The sequence below is a fragment of the Triturus cristatus genome, chromosome 4_1 (genome assembly GCF_964204655.1).
Source record: "Triturus cristatus chromosome 4_1, aTriCri1.1, whole genome shotgun sequence".
NCBI lineage: Eukaryota > Metazoa > Chordata > Amphibia > Caudata > Salamandridae > Triturus > Triturus cristatus.
This window is the reverse complement of record NC_140585.1, coordinates 436,404,479-436,426,595: the sequence shown is the minus strand read 5'-3', so window position 1 is coordinate 436,426,595 and position 22,117 is coordinate 436,404,479. Positions and strand designations below refer to the sequence as shown.

The following is a 22,117-nucleotide window of genomic DNA, read 5'->3' as shown; positions in this document are numbered from 1 at the left end:
TTCTGTCTTTCCACTTACCCCAAATGGTTATGACCTATACTTCAGTATATGAACTTATGTTCCAGTTGATTCAATATATGCTTACGGAAATTCTCCCTTTAAATCAATATAGTTTCAGCCCAGATGTCTAATGCTTTCAACATTTTTACCCATTACTAAAACACACATCTGTTTTACTGTTTTCTGGCACAACACAACAGTTTGTAAGAGCAGTGGTGTTAAAATGTTGTAGTTGGGAGCACCAGATACTGCACTGCTGTCAGTGACAAATCGCAGAAGATGCAAGTTAGAGTTTACAATGGCTGCTGAACTGTGTGGATGTGAAGAGGAGAAGAGGGGGCAATGGTTGGAGAGCCAGACCATACATTCATGCTTCTGCCAGCAAAATCTTCTGCTGGCCACTCAATATTTAATCATGTAAGCCTGCCAATCCTGGAAAGATTTAGCCATTCTCTGGCTAGATACTAGTTAGCCTTTTAAGAGCACTGAATCATTATCGCAGGAATGCAAATATTGCTTTAGTATGCACTAAATACAAAAATTATAAGACTTTGTTGAGCCGATTCTTCATTAGTGCAAAATGATACCCTGCCTTGCAGTCCAAGCAAAAAACAATCTCTTCTCAGCGAGCAATGTCTTTGGTTTATCGGTTAACAAATAAAATAATTAAACATTACTATCAATTTAACATATGTGATCTGATGTTTATCCATTTCGGTGGCTCAATAGTGCAATCTGAATTTGGTGAGTGAAAACTGGTCCTACTAAGCCTCTGGAAGAGTACAGAAAAAGGGTAAGGTTAAACCAGAGTATTTGCTGGAGGAACATATCAACTCAACTAGTGACTCACAACCACTCTCGGCTTTTTAGTTTTGCCTAATGATCTAAGGACAGACACTGAAACACGTTAGCAAAGTGCCATTGTCCTTGGTCACATACAGGATTCTAGGTTACCTTATAGGGCATCTTTAGAGAGAATGCCCATTTCCAATCATACTTTGTCTAATGGGCATTTTATAGCCTGTATTCCCTGCCTTCTGAAACTGCAGTTAAAGAACATTGGACGTAGTGAGGCTGCGTGATTTTGGAAACCCAAGGCAGCCGGGTCATCAGTAGCAGTAGAAGATAACATTGGGTGGTCTTTGCACTGGTGCATGATGCTCCCATTTATACTTTTGGGTTCTACCGTGAGTGGTATAAATTCTGCCCAACTTGTTGGTAAAGAGGAGGTTGACTCATTTAAGAAAGTGCTCTCACTTATTCAAAGAGACTGAAGGGGCAAAGAAATAAATCTGCAAAAATCAAGTGCCAGCAGCAGACAGGCGGTAACTTGATGACATCACTGGTTTACACTGGGACCGGGGAGGTAGATTTAGATAAAGCCAGATATAGCCAGAGCACCAGAGGTTTCTCGACTTTAAATGAGTTCAACTGCAATATCGGTCTCTTGCACATAGGAAGCAGTGCTAGTTGCTAGGGTCAATAAAAAGGCTTGATTTTGAATGGCACCATCATGACATCGTCCAGCCTCTGCACAGTGTCCAGAAATTCAGGTAGTGAAATTGAGGCAATGCATACTAATTTAGAAAGATGTGCTAGAGGTATCAAACACCATGAAACATGTTGCTAGATGTGTTCTCAGTCGTCACTGCGAGTCCGCACCTTTTCTTAAAGTGCGGGTGATCCCAATAGAGTTAAATCGTTAGAGGCAAACCGCTCCTTGGATGAGTGAGTCTACAAAGCTGTCTTAACTGCTGTTCGGCTGAGTAATTTCCGTCTGAGGAAGAATATGTTTGCACTACAGCCTTGGACTGAGAACTTTGATGGTTTTCCACGTTGTTCTTTCAGTCGAACATTATTTGGACAGCATATCTGGAAATTCCGGGCCTAAAGGCATGTCCCGAGGAGTGCTGGAGAGTCGATATTTTCCAAATATTATGGCACGTCAGCTCTTTAGACAAAACACCAGATTTGGAATCTTTTTTATTGTGCGTTTAGGAGGCGGTTAAGTCTTTTCATAGTGCCAGTAATGTGGTCTGGATGAGTTTCTTGTTAAGCCCGGCTGCTTGATTTTGTCTAGATATTCTATCAGAGCAATCTGCTTTGTTTCAGGTGTTTCCATTTTTCATTTTACATTTTAGCAATGGCTTAATACCATTTGTATTTTGTCTTACAAAATAACGGAAAACATTAAAAAAAAAAAATCAATAGCTGTCTTATAGATCATGTGTAATTCGAATTAAAATATTTTGCAAAATATACAGAAGGATGTTTTTAACTCAGTATACGCAGAATGGTAACGATAAAAGGTTAGTCTAAGGACAAACTCACCTCCTCCAGCGTTTCTCCTCCCGGAGGAGTATACTTAGGGCACTGCTGTCCCGCAGCCTTTGCCCTCGTCTTTAGTTCACTTAGCGGTTTTCCTTCAGCAACTCCATATTTCTACATTAAACAAAAAATCACAGATCGTATTAGTAACTATGCTAGATAGATAGATCTTGTGTATGTGTATCAGTAACTATGTGATTACCTGCATTTGAACAGAAAATAATTGCATTAAGAAATCAGCAAATAAAGAACAATATTGCACCTTCTGTAAACAATTATAGAGCGGCATTCCAATACTTTTCTAAAAGATTTGTTTTTAAATCCACCATTCGGCAGCTTATTGTAATAATGTGGACTTTCCAATTGTTATGAAGGATACTTCTAATGTTATTAAAGAAGCAGAGGTAAGTATTATGGTTTATTTTTCTTGCGATTTAATTTAAAAGCAGCCAGTGCAGAGCATTGAAACCATAGCATACTGATAAAACAATAATAAACCACCCAGAAAGCTTAGGTGCTGGACTACCAATTTGCCCACATAGGTGAACCACTGGTCCTCTGTGTATAGACCCACACCAGTCCTGTACTTCCTCATTCTTGATGCAGTGGAACAGTTTATTAATGATGAAATGATAGAACAATTAAATAACACAGGTGGACACTTGAAGGAAAAACACTATCCGTTAACTCTCCTCTGAGAAGTCTTCAATGTAACTGAGGCACTGTTGATTGTAGCACTAAACTTTGACGAATTAAAACATATATGGGAGGGTTACAAACTGAAAGTAACATCACTCAATGTTGGTGTGGGATAATACTTGCCTATATGTCTTTAACACAATTAAGACTTCCTTCATAATAATTAGAAAATCGACTTTTGATGACAAGATCAGGGGATCATATTATGTTATTTTAAACGGAAGGGATCATGGAAAAGGCTACACTTTTCACTAAAAAACGTAGAAGGTAGAAACTGAAGATCAATCAGCAGCCCTCAGAAGATCTTTGCGTCTTGATCAAAAAGGTTTTTGGGGCCACAGCACCCCTGGAGGAATGGGCTACAAACATGGAAACCGTTATTCCAGATTGGAACAAAACCCAGTTAACCCATCTGGCCAAGTTAGCAGAAGACACTGGAGAATGGGATTTAATAATGGAGATAAGGAGTTGACTATGAGATGTCCTGAGGGAAGCAGTCTGCCTCATATTCCTTTAACCGTTATAGTACAGAAAGTTTTGGGAGATTTAGAAGGCAGGGTATTACTCTGCTGAAATGAGGGCCTTGGTTCTTATTGAAATGGAAAATAAAAACCCCTTTTGAGTAAACTGTCAAGCCAAAAGTTCCAAAGATTTCACATCAGAAACTCTTTTAAAGATAAGACATAACATGGACAACTTTGCTGACAAAGCTTTTAAAGTCAAAGAAGGGTCATCTCACCAAGAAATAAACATGCTTCATACTATATTCACAACCCACAATGAAGTATATTTAGGAACGGTAAGTATACTCATCCTTATTCCCAGCAGCAGTCTGCAGATCAGAGGGTGTTTCCCCACTGGTTTCCTTGCAATGTATTGATGGTGTAAAAAGATAGCCGATCTGTGAGTTTCCTGTTCTATAAAGTTTTACAGAAGATGCAATGCGCACTATGAAATTTGCAATGGTAGTAACATCCGAACAAACGGGATCTGTATTTGATTTTATACACCAGCACAGTCATGAGGGCCAGGCTAATCTGTAGACTCTATAATTTCCATGCCTTGCTAGTGAACGTAGGAGTGTCTGACCAAAGTTCTGGGAGAGACCAGATATACCCGATACATTCCATATCATCAGCTGAAGGTGCCCTGATATCACTATGTTGTGAAACTGACCATGAAGGCCCTGGAGGACCTGTGGGAATCCAGAAATCAGTACTGGAATCTGTATAGACATTTATAATATATATATAAAGCACATTTGGCACAGCCAAAAGGGAGTTATTATGAACAGGGAAATCAATTTCCGCCTGCCACTGGCCAGCCAACAGGAGATCACTGAAAAGGTGAAAAGGCGCATGGTGTTCCCTCATCCCATGGATGAAGGAAGGCATCAGTCGCCAGAGCATTACGTCTGACCTCCAACTGTAGAACTGGGGCATTTGGGCAGTTTGTCTGGATGTAAAAAGTTCTTTGTAGATGGGATCCCCACGATCTTATAGATAGTGAAACGCTGAAACATCTGTTCAGTCCCTGAAATCTCAGAGGGCGAGAACACCAGTCTGCATCCAAGTTCAACACCCCCATGTGATATTCTGCCCGTACTGATATCGGACGTTGTAGGCAATATATTTACAAAATTGCTTTACTAAGTTTGCTAGTGTCTTTAACTGCCTCCCAAATGATCTATGTACATTACTGCTGTGAAATTGCCCATCCTCACCAGAACCGAGCATTGAGCGTGACCATTTGGGAAACACTTGAGTAAAGGAGCCTACAACAAGAAGCTCAAAATAACAGACGTGCATGTAGGTCTATCTTTTTTACCTTGTGCCTTTGGTTTAGAATTGACCACAACTTGCCTCCCACCCGGATGAACTTGTGTATATCTAGGTATTAAAAACCACTCTGCCGTTCAAGGCCTGAACGTTTCCCAACCACCAGGTTGCCTCCACCTGGATCGCTTGATGCAAGCGAATGAGATCGGAGTGACTTAAATCCTTTCTCAATTGTTTGATTTTCTACCTCTGCCAGGCTCTAAATTGAAGAGGTCTCTGAAACACTGCCTGATGCCAGGAGCTCTACCACTCAGGCCAGACTATCAAGGTATATGAAAGAAAAGGCTAAGAGAAGAGACCAATCGTTTTTGATAACCTTTAATTTTGCCTCCAGGCGCTGGAAGGTAGAGGATCCTGAATTTACTAGCAGGCCAAGCAATTCTATTGACTTAAGAGAAAGTAAAAAGTTATAATTATTAATTATTCTTTTATTTTGGGTCAATTTTGACCATGAACGTCCAAAAACACAATTTTCTTTACATAAAAGCTATAAAGTCAAATGTACAAAGCACAAGATGTCATACAGGGGATAGTTTACAGAGAGGAACAAGGCTAAATCCGATCTGGTAGCAGCATAACAAAACAAAACAAATGCCGGTCGGCAAAAAACCTCAGAAAAAGGCCCACTATATTTACAGGCGTATTGTTGAACCTCTTCATGGGCTTTTACATTGATCGCAGTCAGTAATGAAATCCCTTTTCGGGTGATTGTAATAGAATTCTGGATATATGTCTTTTTAAATGTATAATCAATTAATCAAGTGTGCATGTTCAAAAAGAAAAAACATTAATAGGTTCAGATTATAGAAATAAATAAATAGTAAATTGACACCACAAAAACAGTGCAGTAGTTAAAACTTGATGCACCATACAGCAGCAAAAGAGAGAGGAAAAGTTAGACTGTTAAAAGAACAATAAAAACCAGACAGGTTGAGAGCCTATTGTCAAGTCATTGGGCTACTCCTAAAAGAATCTGGGGAAGTAATAAAATAGCTCTTTTTCTTAAAAAGCCAAGGAGAGAAAAAGTACTTGCTCACAACAAACACAAATGACCTACTAGTATAAGAACTAAAAACCCTGAGTGCAATTAGGAAATGTCTTGTTCCAAGACTAAAACATAGGGGGCTAATCCATTAGCGTCTTGGGTTAATATAACAAGGGCAAAAGAATAACAAGTTTTGAATGTTCTCAGTTATGGCACAGTTTTTTCAAAAGGGAATACCTCCATTGGTGGTGCACCATTTAGAGGTAAACGCTAAATCGAAATTCAATATAGAATGTTTTTGAGGGTGGGTGTTAGACCTGGCATACTTAGGGTGGTCTTCCCCCTGCCTTTTGCCTTCATGTTTTGCAGAATCTTTTTGTTGGCCGTAGGACTGAGCACTATACCACTACTGACCAGTGATAAAGTACATGTGCTTCTCCCCTAAACATGATGACATTAGTGTAGCCTAGATTGCCATATTTGTTTGTATTGGTAAGCCCCTTGTAAAGTGGTGTACCATATACCCAGCACCGGTACTTCAAATGCTACTAGTGGGCTGCACCACTGAATGTACCACCCAGAGAAGTAGCCTTTTAAACCTGTCTCAGGCCTTCCACTGCAGTGCCTGTGTGTGCAGTTTACTGCCAATTTGACTTTGCATTTAAAACTACTTGCCAAGCCTTAAACTTCCCATTTATTACAAATTAGTCACCCCTAAGGTAGGCCCTAAGTAATCCTAAGGGCAGGGTGTCATGTAAATAAGACGTAGAACACGTATGTGTATGTTTTACATGTCCTGGTAGTGACAGTCCGTTTTGTTTTTCTCTACTGTGAGGCCTACCCCTCTCATAGGCCAGCATTGGGATTTCCTTATTACATTTTTAAGCTGTAATTCCTGATCAGAGAGGAGTAGCTGTTTCATGTTTCTCGAATGGTAATAATGACTGCTGAAGTTGGATTTAACATTACTATTTTAGAAATGACACTTTTAGAAAGTGGATATTTTCTGTTCCTAGCTCTTTTGTGCCTTACAACACTTCTCCAATACATGTCTAGGTTGGGTGACAGCTATACTTTGTACATTCACTTTAGACCGCCACAAACCCAGGAAGGTGAGGCTTATTTGTATTCTGAGCACTCATCTGCATTCACCTGCATTCTGATGGGTCTTCTGGGGCACGGTGGAATGGGATGGGATGACCCTTACACTCCAATAGGTAGTGTCCTGTCCACACACAAAGCACTAATTTACCACCCACTGATAGCCTGAAAGACAGGACTAGGTTGAAAGGGATCCTTGTGCACTTCAGATAGCTGCTTTGAAGTTACCCCCTACATCAAAGACACTTCTAGATCTTGAATTGAACCTTTTGTTCGAAGGACTGCTGTACTGCTTAAAGGGCTCAACTGGACTGTTTTCTGGAAGGACTGCTTTTCTGCTTGTTACCCTGCTGTCTGCTGCTCCCTGACTCTGCCGAAGGAAAGCTGCACTCTGCATTCCCTCTAAGTCATCTCCAAGGGCTTGCCTCCTGTTTTATGAAGTCTCAGGGATATAAAAGCCTTACTGCAACTATGCTGCTGAACTTTGTCTTCTGTGAGTCCTACACTTGCCTGAGGTGCCCTCTCCAAGCCTCAGCTGTTTTATACAAAAGTGACGCATTGTCCTTCGACGCCAACAGAGTGGCAGTTCAACAACCGCATGGCCCGACAACGACACTCCGCCCGGCTCGAAGACGACACATTGCCTTCACTTCAGCAAAGCTCGACGACGACACAGTGACCTGACTGAGAGGAAAAGATCAACGGATCGAGACCTCACTGTCTGCACCTTGCTCCAACCAAGGTACTTTCTCAGCAGTCCCTGTGTGGGTCCTGTAGCCGGCCTGCCCTACATCACGGTCAGACTGAACTTTGGATTTTCACTAGTGTGTGTGTGTGCTGCACAAATACTTAACAAATTTCCTCTTTAGATAAGCCTGACTGCTCTGTGCCAAGCTACCAGAGGGTGAGCACAGGTTATCTTTTAGTGTGTATCTAGCTTAGCCTGACAAGAGTGGTGGCTCCTGCCTGGGCTGGGTGCATATCTCAGCCAACCAGGAATCATAGATCTAACACTGGGAACATTTTGTCTAAAAGCATCTTGAATTTGCGAATGGGCTTACAGCTTAAGAACACATCAGTAAAATTTCCAGTAATAGTTGAGCGGTGCCACTGATCCCTAACACCCGCAGTAGGTGTGTATAAAGTGCTTTTCTGGACTTTCCTGAAGAATGAAGGATCATTCCAGATTGTTTGAAAACCCAATTTGAGGAGCCTACCCTTCAAATGGGAGAACCACTTTATTTTAAGATTGGTATCAGAGTCCAATATTTAAAGTAATTCAGCTCTAGAAGTGTCTAATTCTCGATGGGTCCAAAGTTTCACTCAATAAAGGAGAGGTTTCAGTGGCTAAGCGGTTAATGCTTTTAAGAACAGTATCAAGAGTCAGAGTCAAGTTCGGGAGCTACAAAGGAGGCTGAGTAAAGATTATTAGTTTCCTTTGTTGCCAGGAAGTTCACTTTGGAAATACCCAAAAATTCTGCTCCATTTCAGGCAGCAAACTGAGCCTTAGATGTGTAGACTGGGAAGATCTATGTATTTTCAAGATAGCAGCAGCTCTGTGGTGAATTAAGAGACTGCTTTTCAGTATTTGGGAGGACCAAGATAGATAGTTGCACTCCGTTCGGCCTAAGTAATTGATTGTCTGTACTAATTCGAGGACGGAATTACCCAAGCACAGTTTACTCTTTCTGTTTTCTAAGGGTTTATAGAGTATGCATTTGGTCTTTTGTATGTTAATTTCCAGCCATCTGTCATTGCAAAAGTCGTGGAAATTATTTAAAAGATTTTGAAGGCCAGGGTGTGTTATAGATAGTAACAAGGTGCTGTCCGCAAATAGAAGTGCTGGGAAATTTTTATCCCTCAATTTCTGTGAGTCCTTGGTGCAACAATTAAGATATTCAATAACATCATTAATATACAAAGAAAATAGGGTTGGAGCCAAAACACAGCCTTGGCATACTCCCCTGTGAATCAATATTGGATCAGTGAGTTCGCTGGACCCACCCCATCTTACTTGAGCATAGTTGGACTGATAAAGTCCAAAGATGATGTCTAAGATGTGGAGAGGAATACCCATTGATCTACTTCTCATAGTGTGTTTCTAGGGACCAAATCAAAAGCTACCCTCTGATCTACAAATGCCATATAAAGATGTTCACTTGACAAAAATCATATATTTCCAGGTAATAAGTAAGAATCTTGACCAATAGTGCTATCTTTTGGCGAATCCCGTTTGGAATGAAGAAATAATTTGAAGATCATCCATCCAATCCTGAAGCTTTTTCAATAGCTGCTTACAGAAGATTTTCTGAAGATGATCAAAGAGACTTATTGACCTATAGTTCCTTGGGTCGCCCCATCACTCTTTTTATGAAATGGTATATGTGCCCCAGTCCAGGAAGCAGCTAGATTCGCTCCATTTAGTATGTCATTAGATAAACGGTTAATGCAGGGGGGCCCAAATGTGAATCTCTATTTATATAAATCCCCTGGAATCATGTTCGGCTCTGGGTGCTTGCCCGGGTGAACCCCATGTGAAGGATAGCCTTTGTGTCAAGCAAAGAGAAAATGCTATGATCAGACTCACAGGTTTCTATTGCCGGAAGTCTTGGATTGGAAGCTATTGGATGAGGTACATGAAGAAGATTATCACAATATAGCTCAAAGAAGTGCTCAGACCGAAGATTAGGTTGCACAAAATGATCAGTCGATGTACTGGTTGGCAGACTACCATGGGTTATTATTTGGCAAAATGCAGTATTATTTCTACTCTGGGCAGCCTCTAAGAGATCCTGCCAACCAGCTTCGTCAAAGGTCCTTTTTTTAATACTCAAAATATGTAGGTAAGACGACCTAGCTACTCCAATGGCTGCTTGGTTGTGGGATTGAATAGACAAAATACGTTTAGATTTAGCCAAGCGACACTCTTTTCAGAACCGAGGAGTGGTTTTGTGACTTTGCTTGGGAGTTTGCATACTGGCACTGGAAAAATATATATTTTTGGGAAGAAAACAATGTTATGCTTCACCATAGAGAGGGTACACCGAACTTTGCTTAGTCCACCATCGCAAAAGTCTTGTACTTTAATGATCGAGAAGTCATTCTGAGACAGGCCAGGATGAAGGACTCTCTCACACTTGCCTCCCAACGAATACTGATATTTCCAGACTACACCAAGTTAGTCCAGCAACACAACAATCCTTTATGGAGGCTAAAGCTCATCTAGGTACTCTCAAGATCCCGTATGCATTGTTGTTCCAGGCCCAACTGAAGGTGCAATACCAATCGCGCTTGCGCTTCGACATTCCAGAAGAAGTTTTCACATGGACAGACTAGGTGGTAAAGGCGCAACCACATACCCCGCCACACATGGACTAAGATTACTCGTCCAGCGACATTGCCCACAAACAGAACAAACACAAAGGAAAGCAAAGCCACAGGTAAAGCTCATCACAACAATCCTGAGCCCGAAGCGAAGCCTGCTCAAAAGCCTCCAAGATCTGCCGAGATTAGGCAATTTCATGGTCGTAGAACATTTGGGCAATGCTGAACACAGCAACGAAATACTAAGGCTAAACCCTCATAGAGACGATCTTCAAACTCTAGGGGAAACTGCATGATTATGGGTATCTTAATGGGGATCCTGGCTCCCGTCGGGACTGCACCCCATCCTCGACTTTTACGGTTTTGGGGAGGGGGTTGGGGAAGGATAAAAGTCACGAGTAGTTGTGTGTGCTGTGCCTCTTATATACACTGATTGGGCTCTAGAGTGGAGGGCTCCACGCATCTAGTCCTACATATGCAAAATACGCACCCACATGACAGACAAAATTTCAGACACCCCACGGGTAGGCTCCGGATAGTTAGTTGGAATGTACGAGGCATCTCAGAACATTAAAAGAGGTGCAGTGCTTCGACAAGCAAAACACTACGAGGCAGATGTCCTAACTCACTTATTAAGCTCTAAGACACCATGTCTGTCCTGCTTTGGATACATCCAAGTATTCAACTGCAGGTTCACTAGAGGTTCCAGGGGGTGGCGATTGTGATCCACTGTAGAATCCATTTCAAGCATTCCAAAACGCTGATCGATACCCATGGCAGATATGTTATTGTTACCGGTAATACCCAGCGAATCAATAATCCTAGGCGGCATATACGCTCACCCGCCCCTTGCCCAGACTCTGGAAGAATGTATAGTTAATATGTGTGTGGAGCTCCCTGAGGGATTGTTGGTGCTGGCAGGTGATTGGAATGACACAATACACCTGGCCCTGGACAGGTGGCAGGCTGTGAAGAGACCAACGGGACGCAAGACTCGTAACTGGGGGTCTCCGTGAACAACATGAGGTAGGTAGATACTTGGAGACTTCACCTGACGGAACAGGGGTTCACATACTACTCAAGTGACCACTACACATTTTCTCATCTAGACTACATATTTGTACCCTCTGGCTACCTTCACAGGGTCTTAGTGGACGAAATACTCCCTAGAGGCCTGTCAGATCACTCTCGGTGAAGCTTGAGCGCCGAGTGGGCCCTGACCGCCCCACCCCATACCCCCCCCCCTTCGTTGAAGTCTCTCTACACGACCAACAATGTAGGACACATATACGCAGAGAAGTGGCCAAATACTTTAAGAGGCCAAATACTTTACTCATAATACAGGGACTGTGACATCAGCTGACACACTGTGGGAGGCCATGAAGCCTACCCTGCGGGACGTGGATCTCTCCCTTTGTGCAGCAAAATGCAACCAAAGATGTGAGAAAGTGACACAGTTCGAAGCCCAACTTGTTGACCTTGAGCTGCGGGGAAGACGGGAAAAGGGCATGCCATCAGTTACTCCTTACACAACAGCTCTACAACGGCAAACTGCTGGAGGAGGCCAGGTTAGCGTGGCCGCCTTCTTGTAGCAGGATCTATCAATGGGGTGATAAATCCAGCACACTACTACAATCACCTGTGTCAACATGCTTTACACCCGATACATATTCCACATATCCGTGATCATGAGGACAAGGTCCTTACTGACCCTTCAAAATTTGCGACCAGTCTTACCGAATACTACAAATAATTGTACGCCCCCATGAGACTGTCAGAAGCCTTAATACAGCGCTTCTTAGACGATCTGCCTCCAAAAGCTCTGCCTGTGCGACCAGAGCACTCTCAGATGCACCTCTTACAATAGACAAATATAGCATCGATCTGAGAGGCCTATACACTGGCAAGGCTCCGGGTCTTAATGGCATCCCCTGTGAGTTTTTTAAGATATACTAGTCACAGCCCATTATCTTAAGGTTGTTCATGCTGTGCTGGACGAATAGCACTCCTTTTCTCGCTTTCCCTCACCCCGCACGTTATTACAAGGCGGTCGTTACAACGACCGCATTGTAACAATGCAATACCATTACCCCGCAAGTCTTTACCAAGACCTGTGGAGGGGAGAGCTGGATGTTGGAATAGTATGATTTACTATTCCAACTCCAGTCTGTGAGGACAGTAGGGAAGGTGTTGGATTTAAAATCCAACACCTTCTCTTCCCATCCGCAAGTCGTGGTTTCGACTTGTGGGGTAATGGTATTGCGTGGTTACAACGCGGTCGTTGTAATAACATGCGGGGTTACGGATGCGGGGTGAGTGATGTTTACCGCGCTGGACTCTGGAAAGCTTCCCCCAGACTGGAGACATGTATTAGTAGGGGTCTTACCCAAGCCTGGCCGACCCCTGAATGACATTCTTCCTACCTCCCCATTTCTTTATTGAATATTGAAGCCAAACTACTCACTAAAGCTCTTGGCAACTACCTTATGCCATATATAACAGACCTAATACACCCAGACCAAGCCGGCTTCATGCCCGTTGCTGTACACATCAAACTATCCACGTGACCACAACGCCATTGCAGCTATAGATCGCCTGGAAGGCCCTGCCTCATTATTGCTGGCAGATATAGACAAAGTGTTCGATTCAGTTAGTTGGATCTACCTCTTTGTGCTCTGGAGACGACTGAATCTGGGCCCCAGATTCCTATCATACATACAGATCTAACAGCATCGGTGAGAGTGGCGGGCTCAGTTTCTCCCAGATTTGCCATTCGACGAGGCACCAGACAGGGATGCACCCTGTCCACATGCCTCTTTGCTTTAGATATGAAACCATTAGCAGAATGGGTTTGGACTGATGCAATGGTTCAGGGGTTCGAATGGTCAAGGGAAGTTTCATATCGCATATCACTGTATGTTGCCAATGTTATGTTATGTTATGTTATGTTACAAGGTATTTGTTAAGCGCACTGCTACTCCCAGGAGTGTCCCGGCGCTGACCACATGACCTGTAACACAAGCCTAAAGTGCTAACTGAAAAGAAAAAGGGCCCTAGGAGAGAAGTTAGAACAGCAATGTCTTAAGTTCGCGACGGAAGCAGAAAAGATCTTTTTCCTGGCGCAGCTTGACCGGGAGTTTGTTCCATAAGGACGATACCAAGACCTGAAAAGAGCATCCGCCCTGTCGTGAGAGGTAAAACCTGGGCGTACGGAGCAAGTGAGCAGAAGAGGACCGTAGCGAACGTGCCGGAATGTAGTGAGGACAGCGGGCTCTCAAATAGGGTGCACCGATGTTGTGATAGGCCTTAAAAGCAAGAACCAAAGCCTTGAAATGAATTCTTTTCCGGATCGGCAGCCAGTGAAGAGTTCTGAGAAGAGGGGGGAGTGTGTGTGCGCGTCGATCAGCAAGAAAGATCGCCCGTGCAGCAGCATTTTGGGCCACTTGAAGGCGGTTTAGAAGAAATTCCGGAATGCCCAGGTAAAGGACATTGACATAGTCAAGTCGAGACAGGATCAAAGCTTGCACCAATGTCCTTCTGTGGGATTGCGAGAGCAGAGGGAGAAAATTCCGTAGCATCCTGAGCAGAGCAAAACAGGTGCCCACCACAGACTGTACCTGAGTGCTCATAGAAAGTTTACTGTCAAATTTGACCCCAAGATTCTTTACAGTGGTAGCCAGTTGTGTGGGCGGAGGCATGTTAGATGGCCACCAGGCACGCCAATTTTCATCAGGTGGACCGCCAAAGAAAATCATTTCAGATTTATCTGAATTGCATTTCAGGTGGTTGGTGTTAAGCCAGCTGAAAACTGCTGAGAGGCATAACTTGATCTTATTTCCGTCCAGGACTTTATCACTGGCGCACGTAAAAAGTAATTGAGTATCGTCTGCATACGAGACGATTTTGGCACCAAAAGATTCCGCCAATGTTGCCAGGGGTGACACAAACACATTAAAAACGGTAGGGCTCAGGATGGAGCCCTGAGGGACTCCAACATTCATGGCTTCAATGTGAGCTTCAAAAGGGGGGGACCAGACAGTTTGTTGTATATTCGTGAGATACGACCGGAACCACTGCAAGGCAAGGTGCCCGATACCGCACCTCCATAGACGATCTAAGAGAAAGTCATGGGGTACGGTATCGAAAGCTGCTGATAAATCAAGAAGGATCAGCACTGCTCGACCGCCCCCATCCAAAGTAACTTTGATTTGTTCAGAGACCTCAAGGAGAGCAGTTTCTGTGCTGAAATTAGCCCGAAAACCAGACTGGCTAGAGTGAAGGATGTTATTAGATTCCAGGAAATCACCGAGGATGTTATTAACATACTTCTCCAAGGTTTTGGATAAGGCGGGGAGCAGTGAGATAGGTCTGTAATTACTCGCTATCAGGGGGTCAGCGGAAGATTTTTTCAGCAAGGGGAGAATTTTACCCTGCTTCCATTTCTCTGGAACAATCCCTGTAGACAGCGAGAGATTTAGTAGTTTATTAACGGCAGGGTTGATTATCTCAGCAATGGATGCCAGAGTTTTCGCAGGACAGGGATCAATCGGGGACCGGATTTCAGGGCACGGAGAAGAAGTAGAGATTTCTCCATAGGGATATCTGGAAAGTGAGTAAGATGATTGGGAGTAGGAGGAAGTTGTTCGAGCAGCCCATCCAGCTCTGAGACATGGTTAGGACTTGATACGTTGAAAGAGGCTTGTATAGTTGAAATTTTAATAAAGAAAAATTCGGCAATGGCATCAGTCCAAGCCTTGGTAGGGGAAAAAGGGTTTTTTATAGCATATGGAGAGGTGAAATCTTTCACTACTTGAAAAAGTTTGGCACATTTATTACCCGCAAGCTCAATTTTATTGTTGAAATAGCAGGTTTTGGCTAAGCGAATGTTGTGGTGATAAATTTTTAAAGCATTTTTGTAAGTTAGCTTAGCACAAACGTCATAACCCTGACGCCATGACCTTTCCAGTTGTTTACAGTGGGATTTGGTTTTCCCGAGGTCATCCGTGAACCACGGGGCAGTAGGTCTTCCTTTAATGGCAGCACGGCTTTGAAAAGGGGCCAGGTTGTTGACACAGGATTCTAGCCAATTATCAAAAGAAGATACACCATCAGCCAGATTGTCCGTAGGTACAAGGGGATGAAGTTTCAGAAAAGTTTCTACGGCCGCAGGGGTCATAGACTTAAAAGATCTGAAACTATTTGTGCGAGATGTACAAGTTTTGGCTGTTGAAGCAGTCGGGTCATTAATGCTAAAAGTTAGTAAAAAATGATCAGACCAAACAACGGGGGACGGAGAATCCATTACAATAGGTTTGTTAGAGAAGACTTGATCTAATATGTGACCCTTATCGTGAGTAGGGTGTGTCACATAAGGGGTGAGATGAAGCATATTCAAAGAGTCGAACAATTTAGTTGCCTCTGAGTTTAGGGGAATATCCATATGGATGTTAAAATCCCCCAAAATCAAACAGTTTCCATATTTGGTGATCATAGGAAAAATGGCCGAGTGTAGGTCTTCCAAAAAACAATTTGCAGGGCCCGGCTGCCGGTAGATTAGAACCCCAGCAATAGATGACTGTGGGGAGATTTTAAGAAGAAAACTCATATTCTCTGAATTCTCCATAGGCAGTATGGGGAGTAAGGAGCAGGAGAAGGAGTTTTTATGAATGATCGCAACCCCTCCGCCGCGTCCTTTCAGACGGTCGCTTCTTACAATACGATAATTGGAGGGAATAGCGTTGGCAATAGTGGGGTTTGAGCCTTCGTGAAACCAAGTTTCTGTAAGAAACAAAACGTCAGGTTTGGAGTCTATAAGAAGATCCAGGATTTGGTACTCGTGTTGTTTAACAGAGCGAGTGTTTAAAAGCATCATGTGTAGTGTAGAAGCAGTGACCAGTGTCGGACAAACAGATGAAAAAGAAAAACCTTCATCTGGGACAGGGGGTTGCGTAAAAAGCAAATTAGGGGGAAGAGAGAAGTGGCATTGCTCACATCTCTGGGCCACCATATGGCCTAAAGACGAAAAACCCATACAACAGTTAATATCGGCGCCGAGATTTAAAAGAGCCTCTCTGGTGTAATGCATCAACTGGCAGGTTGATGCGGAGCATCAACCTGCCAGTGTTGGCGTCGATAAATTGTGGCTGTGAAGGCTCGAGATCGGTTTGACCAGTGGCTGGGGACTGTGTCTGGAGGACACGTGTCCGAATCTCGAACAGTTTCGGCGCCGTGGGTGGTGGCAACCCAAACGTGATGTTGGTCGGCGCCGAGGGTGCTTTGGAAGCCTTGTGCGGGTCAGGGCCCGACGTAGAATGGAGGGCTGCCCGTTCTCTGATGCGTTGCAATGATGCCGAGACCTGTTGCACGGTGAACGCCGACGGCTCTTTGGAACCGATCGGCACCTTGGAGGTAGGTGTCGAAGCGGCCCCCGACTTCTTTGCAGTCAGTGGGTCATCGATCCGAAGGGAGGTATCTACGCTCGTTGGAGTCGATGGACTTGGCAGGCGCCGCCGTCTTAGACGTCGACGTAGACGGGGTGGTCACCCTGACTTTGGTGGTTGGGGCCGACGCCTTCGGTGCCAGAGGCCGAGGTGCCTTGTGGGGTCCGAGGGCCTTCTTTGGTTCGGGAACCATATCCGCTGTGGTGAGCTCGGCACCGAAATCTTTTTGCGCGGTCGGAGTCGATGACCTGTGCCGGCGCCGAAGGATTGGAGGGCTTCGAGGCCTTCGAGCCGATCACTACCAGTTTCACTTTCGGTTTCGATGGAACTGGTGCGATGGATGGTTTCGGTTTCGCTGAAGGAAACCCAGTCGTCTTCGACAATAATGGCTCTTGCGAAATGTTCGAGGCCGGGCCTGAAGGCGGGCCCGAAGAACCGTGAGATTGATCTCGGGTAAGGCCCGAAGGCGATCCCTCAACCTGAGCCTCATGACGACGTATCTTGTCGGCCTCCGTATCGACGGGTTGGCCTAGCTCTTCGCTGGAGCTATCTTCCTCGGCCCCAAAGGCCTCATCGTAGTCTCCTACCTCGTCGACGACTTCTTCCCTCTGAAAGATCACGTCATCGTCGTCTTCCGATCGGGAATCGTGTTCGGAAGTGGGGCTGGAGTCTACTTCTTCCACGCTCTCGGCGTCCTCGTCTTCGGTGCTAAAGATGTTGGCCGCGGCAGGCGCCGATTGCTGCGCCTCCAATCTCGCTGCCCGTCGATTCCGGAGAGTCTTCTTTGAGCGGAATCGGGCACAGGCCATACATTTCGACTCATCGCGATCCGGTGAGAGACATTTGTTGCACACCGGGTGGACGTCGATGTGTGGGTATTTCGCGTGGCACAAAGGACACCTTTTGAACGGAGTCCTCGATTCCATCATCGATCGAAGTTCGATGTTCGGACCCAGCGGATCCGAAAAGCTGGAGAAAGGTGCTAAAGCACTAAGAAACTATTCGGTACCGAACGGGAACAGTACCGACGAGAACTAAAGGCCTTTTGGCCTTAAACTGAAGTTTCCTAACTTGAGCTAAGATAAGCACATCCGAACCCAATGGCGGAAAAAAACAATCTAAGGATGGAGAGGATGCCCATGCGCACTGTGGTCCAGGGGAGGAGTCACCTATCTCGTGATACTTCAAAGACTCTTCCAGGACAACAATATGCAATCATCCGGACCCAACACTAGGCGGCGATCTATGCACAGATATGCACAGATAGGAATTCAGCAGCCCACATGCCTCGAACGGTAGCCCTCCCTTGCCTCCTCTACCAGATTCAGACTCATCTATACCCAATAACACCCAAATGGTTTCTGCATATAAACACCATGCTAAGCCAAGTTTTATGGAATGGTGGCTCTGTCCGGGTAGCTTTAAAAACATGCTTTTAATCCACAAATTGTGAGGGAATAGCAACTGCTGACATACAATCATATCACGCTGAGTGCCATTTGTTAGTGCTGAATGAGTGGTGGTATGGGGAAAGACAGTACACAGCATTATGCAATAGAACGCTGGGTGATACAAAACTTCACTCCTACCTACATACAGGATCGGCCTTACACAACCTACTGCCGGCAACGGGGTGGTGTTCAGGGTCTGGAGACAGTATTTGCATTGAATGGGATGGTGGAGCCGTCTAACAGGTGAAAACCCTCTGTGGCACAATGGATTATTGCCCAAGATGGCCACGTTGGCTGGATTTAGCAGCTGGGATTATATAGGTATATCAATGCTGGGAGTGGTTATGCATGGCCAGACCCTTAAATCTGTTCAAGAGTGTCAGAAAGCATTTGATATGCCACATAGTCAATTCTATAAGTACCTCCAATCCCGACACGCCCTTTCTACATAAATTGCAGACCTTGAGTCTCTACCGGAATTTGAACCCATAAAGGCTAAAGTCTTCATGGGGGATCTGGGAAACCATAAAATCACCAAGATATACCAGACACTTATCACTAACAGCTCCACCACACTGGAAAACATTAAAGCGGCCAGGCAAGAAGACCTGGGCCTGTAGGAGGAGGATGATTGGGTTAAGGCACTTAAATCCCCACGCAGCGCAGCCATTGCTTCGCGACTACACCTTATCCAGTTCAAATACCTCCATCGGGTATATTACACCAGACGTAGGCTTTGGAGGGCGGGTCTAATAGTTTCCCCTACATGCTTAAGATGTGGCCATAGGGACGGCACCTTCATATAGACAGTTTGGCACTATGCTACACTCACTAGATTCTGGAGGGGGGGGTCAAAGTATCTTTCCGAGTTTAGAAAAATAAAGTATCTTTATCTAAACTCAACAAGACCAAAACAACAAAAATCCAACATACATGTAATAAGAATATGACTTTTCAAAGGTTTCAAACAACTGGGTCCATAGAAAACTATGGATGCGTGATATCTCACAAAGTACCTGGTGATGCGTCAATTCTCACAAGGTCAAATAGCCGCAGAGATGGGAAGTGTTGAAAAACAAAGATGCGTTAGTTCCTGAGACCATGGGGAGGCGATGCGACAGTTCTGCTGCACGCAGGAGAAGTGAGGCGTCAAATCCGGTCTGTAGGGGGAAGTGATAAGTCGATTCCGAGACTGTTCTGATCAACGGGTGATGCGTCAGGAAAACTTGCTGCACAGGTACAATGCGTGGAAATGCGGGATGTGTCGGCAATCGATGCGGTCTCGTCGAGTGGCACTGTGTCAGTTTCTTCAGCTGCGATCCCTCGATGTGTAGGTTCTTGCAGCGGCAACAGGCACGTCGTCATTTTCGGAGGTGATGCATGGAGATTCTTCTCGCACAGCGGTGCTGCAGCGGGAAAACAGCCGCAAGAAGAGCGATGCATCAATTTTCTTAGTTCCACAGGTTTCTTCCAGCAGCAGGAACAACCACCAGAGGCCCAGAACTGGAACAGGCACCTCTTGGGTGGTCAGAACTCACAGCAACCGAGTTCAGGGGAGCTGGTGGTGAAGTCTTTGTGTCTCAAGAGACTTCAGAACAGGAGGCCAGCACACACAGGCCCTTGGAGATTTTCTTCAAGCAGGTGCAAAACAAAGTTCCACAGCACCGCCTGTGTGTCCTTACCCCAGCTGCTGCTGCTAGGTTTGTATCACCATCTGTATCGTACTGCATTGCCTTTATTGTTTTTGGTGTCTGTGACTGCTGTTGTCTGTCTTCCCCTGGTGCCTGTACTTGGCCTGTGCCCTCTTTTCCTTCTGTTCCCCTCACTGTCCCCGTGTTTCTCTGCCCGTTTTTGTTTGCCTCGGTTCCCTTCGTTGCCCCGTAATTTTGTGCCCGTTTTTTGCCTCTGTTCCCTTCGTTGCCCCGTAATTTTTTGCCCGTTTTTTTGCCTCTGTTCCCTTCGTTGCCCCGTAATTCCGTGCCCGCTTTACCTTCTGTTCCCTCGCTGCCCCTCACCGCTCCAGCCGCTGCGTCCCCGCCCCATGACCGCCCATTCGCTGCCCCTGCCCTGCCTCTCGCCTCCCAGCTGCTCCTCACTCCCACCTCCCCATATATGGCGGCCGCTGCACGGCAGCGCCCCTGGCGCACCGAAGGCGCACCAAAGGCAAGCCCGTCTGCACCTGTCCGCGCCTGGATCGCGCCCATTGCCAGAACCCCTGGTCCCCGTGCCCGAAACGATGATCGCCGCCGCTACGATGCCAGCACACTCCACGCTCTCAACCCCGGACGGACCCACACCTGCTTCAAAGCTGCCCCGAAACGCACACAGGGTCCCTTCACTTGCCGGAACTGCAACTACACCAGCCTCAGAGCCGCCAAACCACCCGCCAAGAAAGACCACAATCACCTCCGATGCATCCTACTGAACACCCGCTCTGCACGAAAACATGCCGTCGAGCTCTGGGACCTGCTTGACACTTCATCCCCATACGTCGCCTTCCAGACAGAGACCTGGATGAACAACTCCTCCGCACCCGACATCGCCATTGCCATCCCAGACGGCTACAAGATCACCCGCAGACACCGCCCCATCGGAGTTGGAGGAGGAATCGCCATCGTCCACAAGAACAGCATCAGGGTCTCGACCAGCACCGACAACACTCTCAGCACCGCCGAACACATGCATTTCCAGATCCACACAGACCCCCCAACTCCACCCTCAGAGGCACCCTAGTCTACAGACCCCCGGACCCCGACCCCTGTTCAGCTACACCATCGCTGACTTCTATCAGCACGCACGCCCTGACCTCCACCGACTACGTCCTCCTCGGAGACCTGAACTTTCACCTTGAGAAGCACAACGACAGCAACTCCACCACCGTGATCGATAACCTCGCCAATCTCGGACTGAAGCAACTCGTCACAACGCCGACCCACTCCGTCGGCCCCACGCTCGACCCGGTCTTCTCCTCAAGCTCCCACGTCTCCTTCAGCCACACCATTGAACTCCACAGGACCGACCACTGCTGCATCCACTTCACCTTCCAGAAACCAACCACACACCACCGCACCCAACAGATCCCTCGCCGCTGCTGGAGCAAAATCTCCGAAGACCAACTACTCGCAAACCTCGCTCTCAGCCCACAACACCGACGACGCTGCCCACAGCCTCAGACGCTGGATCGACGACTGCGCCAACACCCTCGCCCCGCTGAAGAAACCCTCCCACAGTGACACTAGCAGGAGGGCCAGCTGGTTCACCCCAGAACTCCTAGCCTCCAAGCGAGCCTGACGGAAACTGAAGAAGAAATGGCACAGTGAGCAGACTCCGGACAGCCACGCAGCCCACAAGGACGCCCTCCGCAACCATCACCTCATCAGGACTGCCAAGAGGACCTCCTTCAAAGACCGCCTCGACAACAACGCACACAATAGCAAGGAGCTCTTCAACATCATGAAGGAACTATCCAACCCCAGCTCCAACACCAACGACATCCCACCGTCGCAAGCCCTGTGCGACTCCCTCGCCACTTTTTTCCACCGCAAGATAGCAGACATCCACGACAACTTCAACACCCAGACAGCCCCAACAGACATCAACACAACAGAATCTCCGCACACCATCGACCATGACCCCCTGCTAACCTGGGCCAACGTGAGCCTCGATGACACCATCAAGACCATGAGTACAATCCACTCCGGCTCCCCGTCAGACCCAATCCCACACCACATCTTCAACAAAGCCAGCAGCTCCATCGCACTCCATCTGTGCAACTTCATCAACCTCTCCCTCGAGACTGCGACCTTCCCAGAGACCTGGAAACACGCAGAGATCAACGCCCTACTCAAAAAACCCAAGGCGGACTCTAGAGACCTCAAGAACTTCCGGCCCATCTCTCTACTTCCGTTCCCGGCCAAAGTCATCGAAAAGATCGTCAACAGACAGCTAACC

General features: G+C 46.0%; 1 protein-coding gene across 6 annotated transcripts in view; it reads right to left on the bottom strand.

Moving 5' to 3' along the window:
- Nucleotides 1-22,117, bottom strand: part of TIGAR (TP53 induced glycolysis regulatory phosphatase) — a 248,087-nt gene that overhangs the window by 55,445 nt on the left and 170,525 nt on the right. For all 6 annotated transcript variants that reach the window (XM_085652583.1, XM_085652585.1, XM_085652588.1 and 3 more), the window contains one exon: nucleotides 2,332-2,442. In XM_085652583.1, coding sequence (XP_085508709.1) covers nucleotides 2,332-2,442 — 111 coding nt within the window. The remainder of the gene's footprint in view (nucleotides 1-2,331; nucleotides 2,443-22,117) is intronic.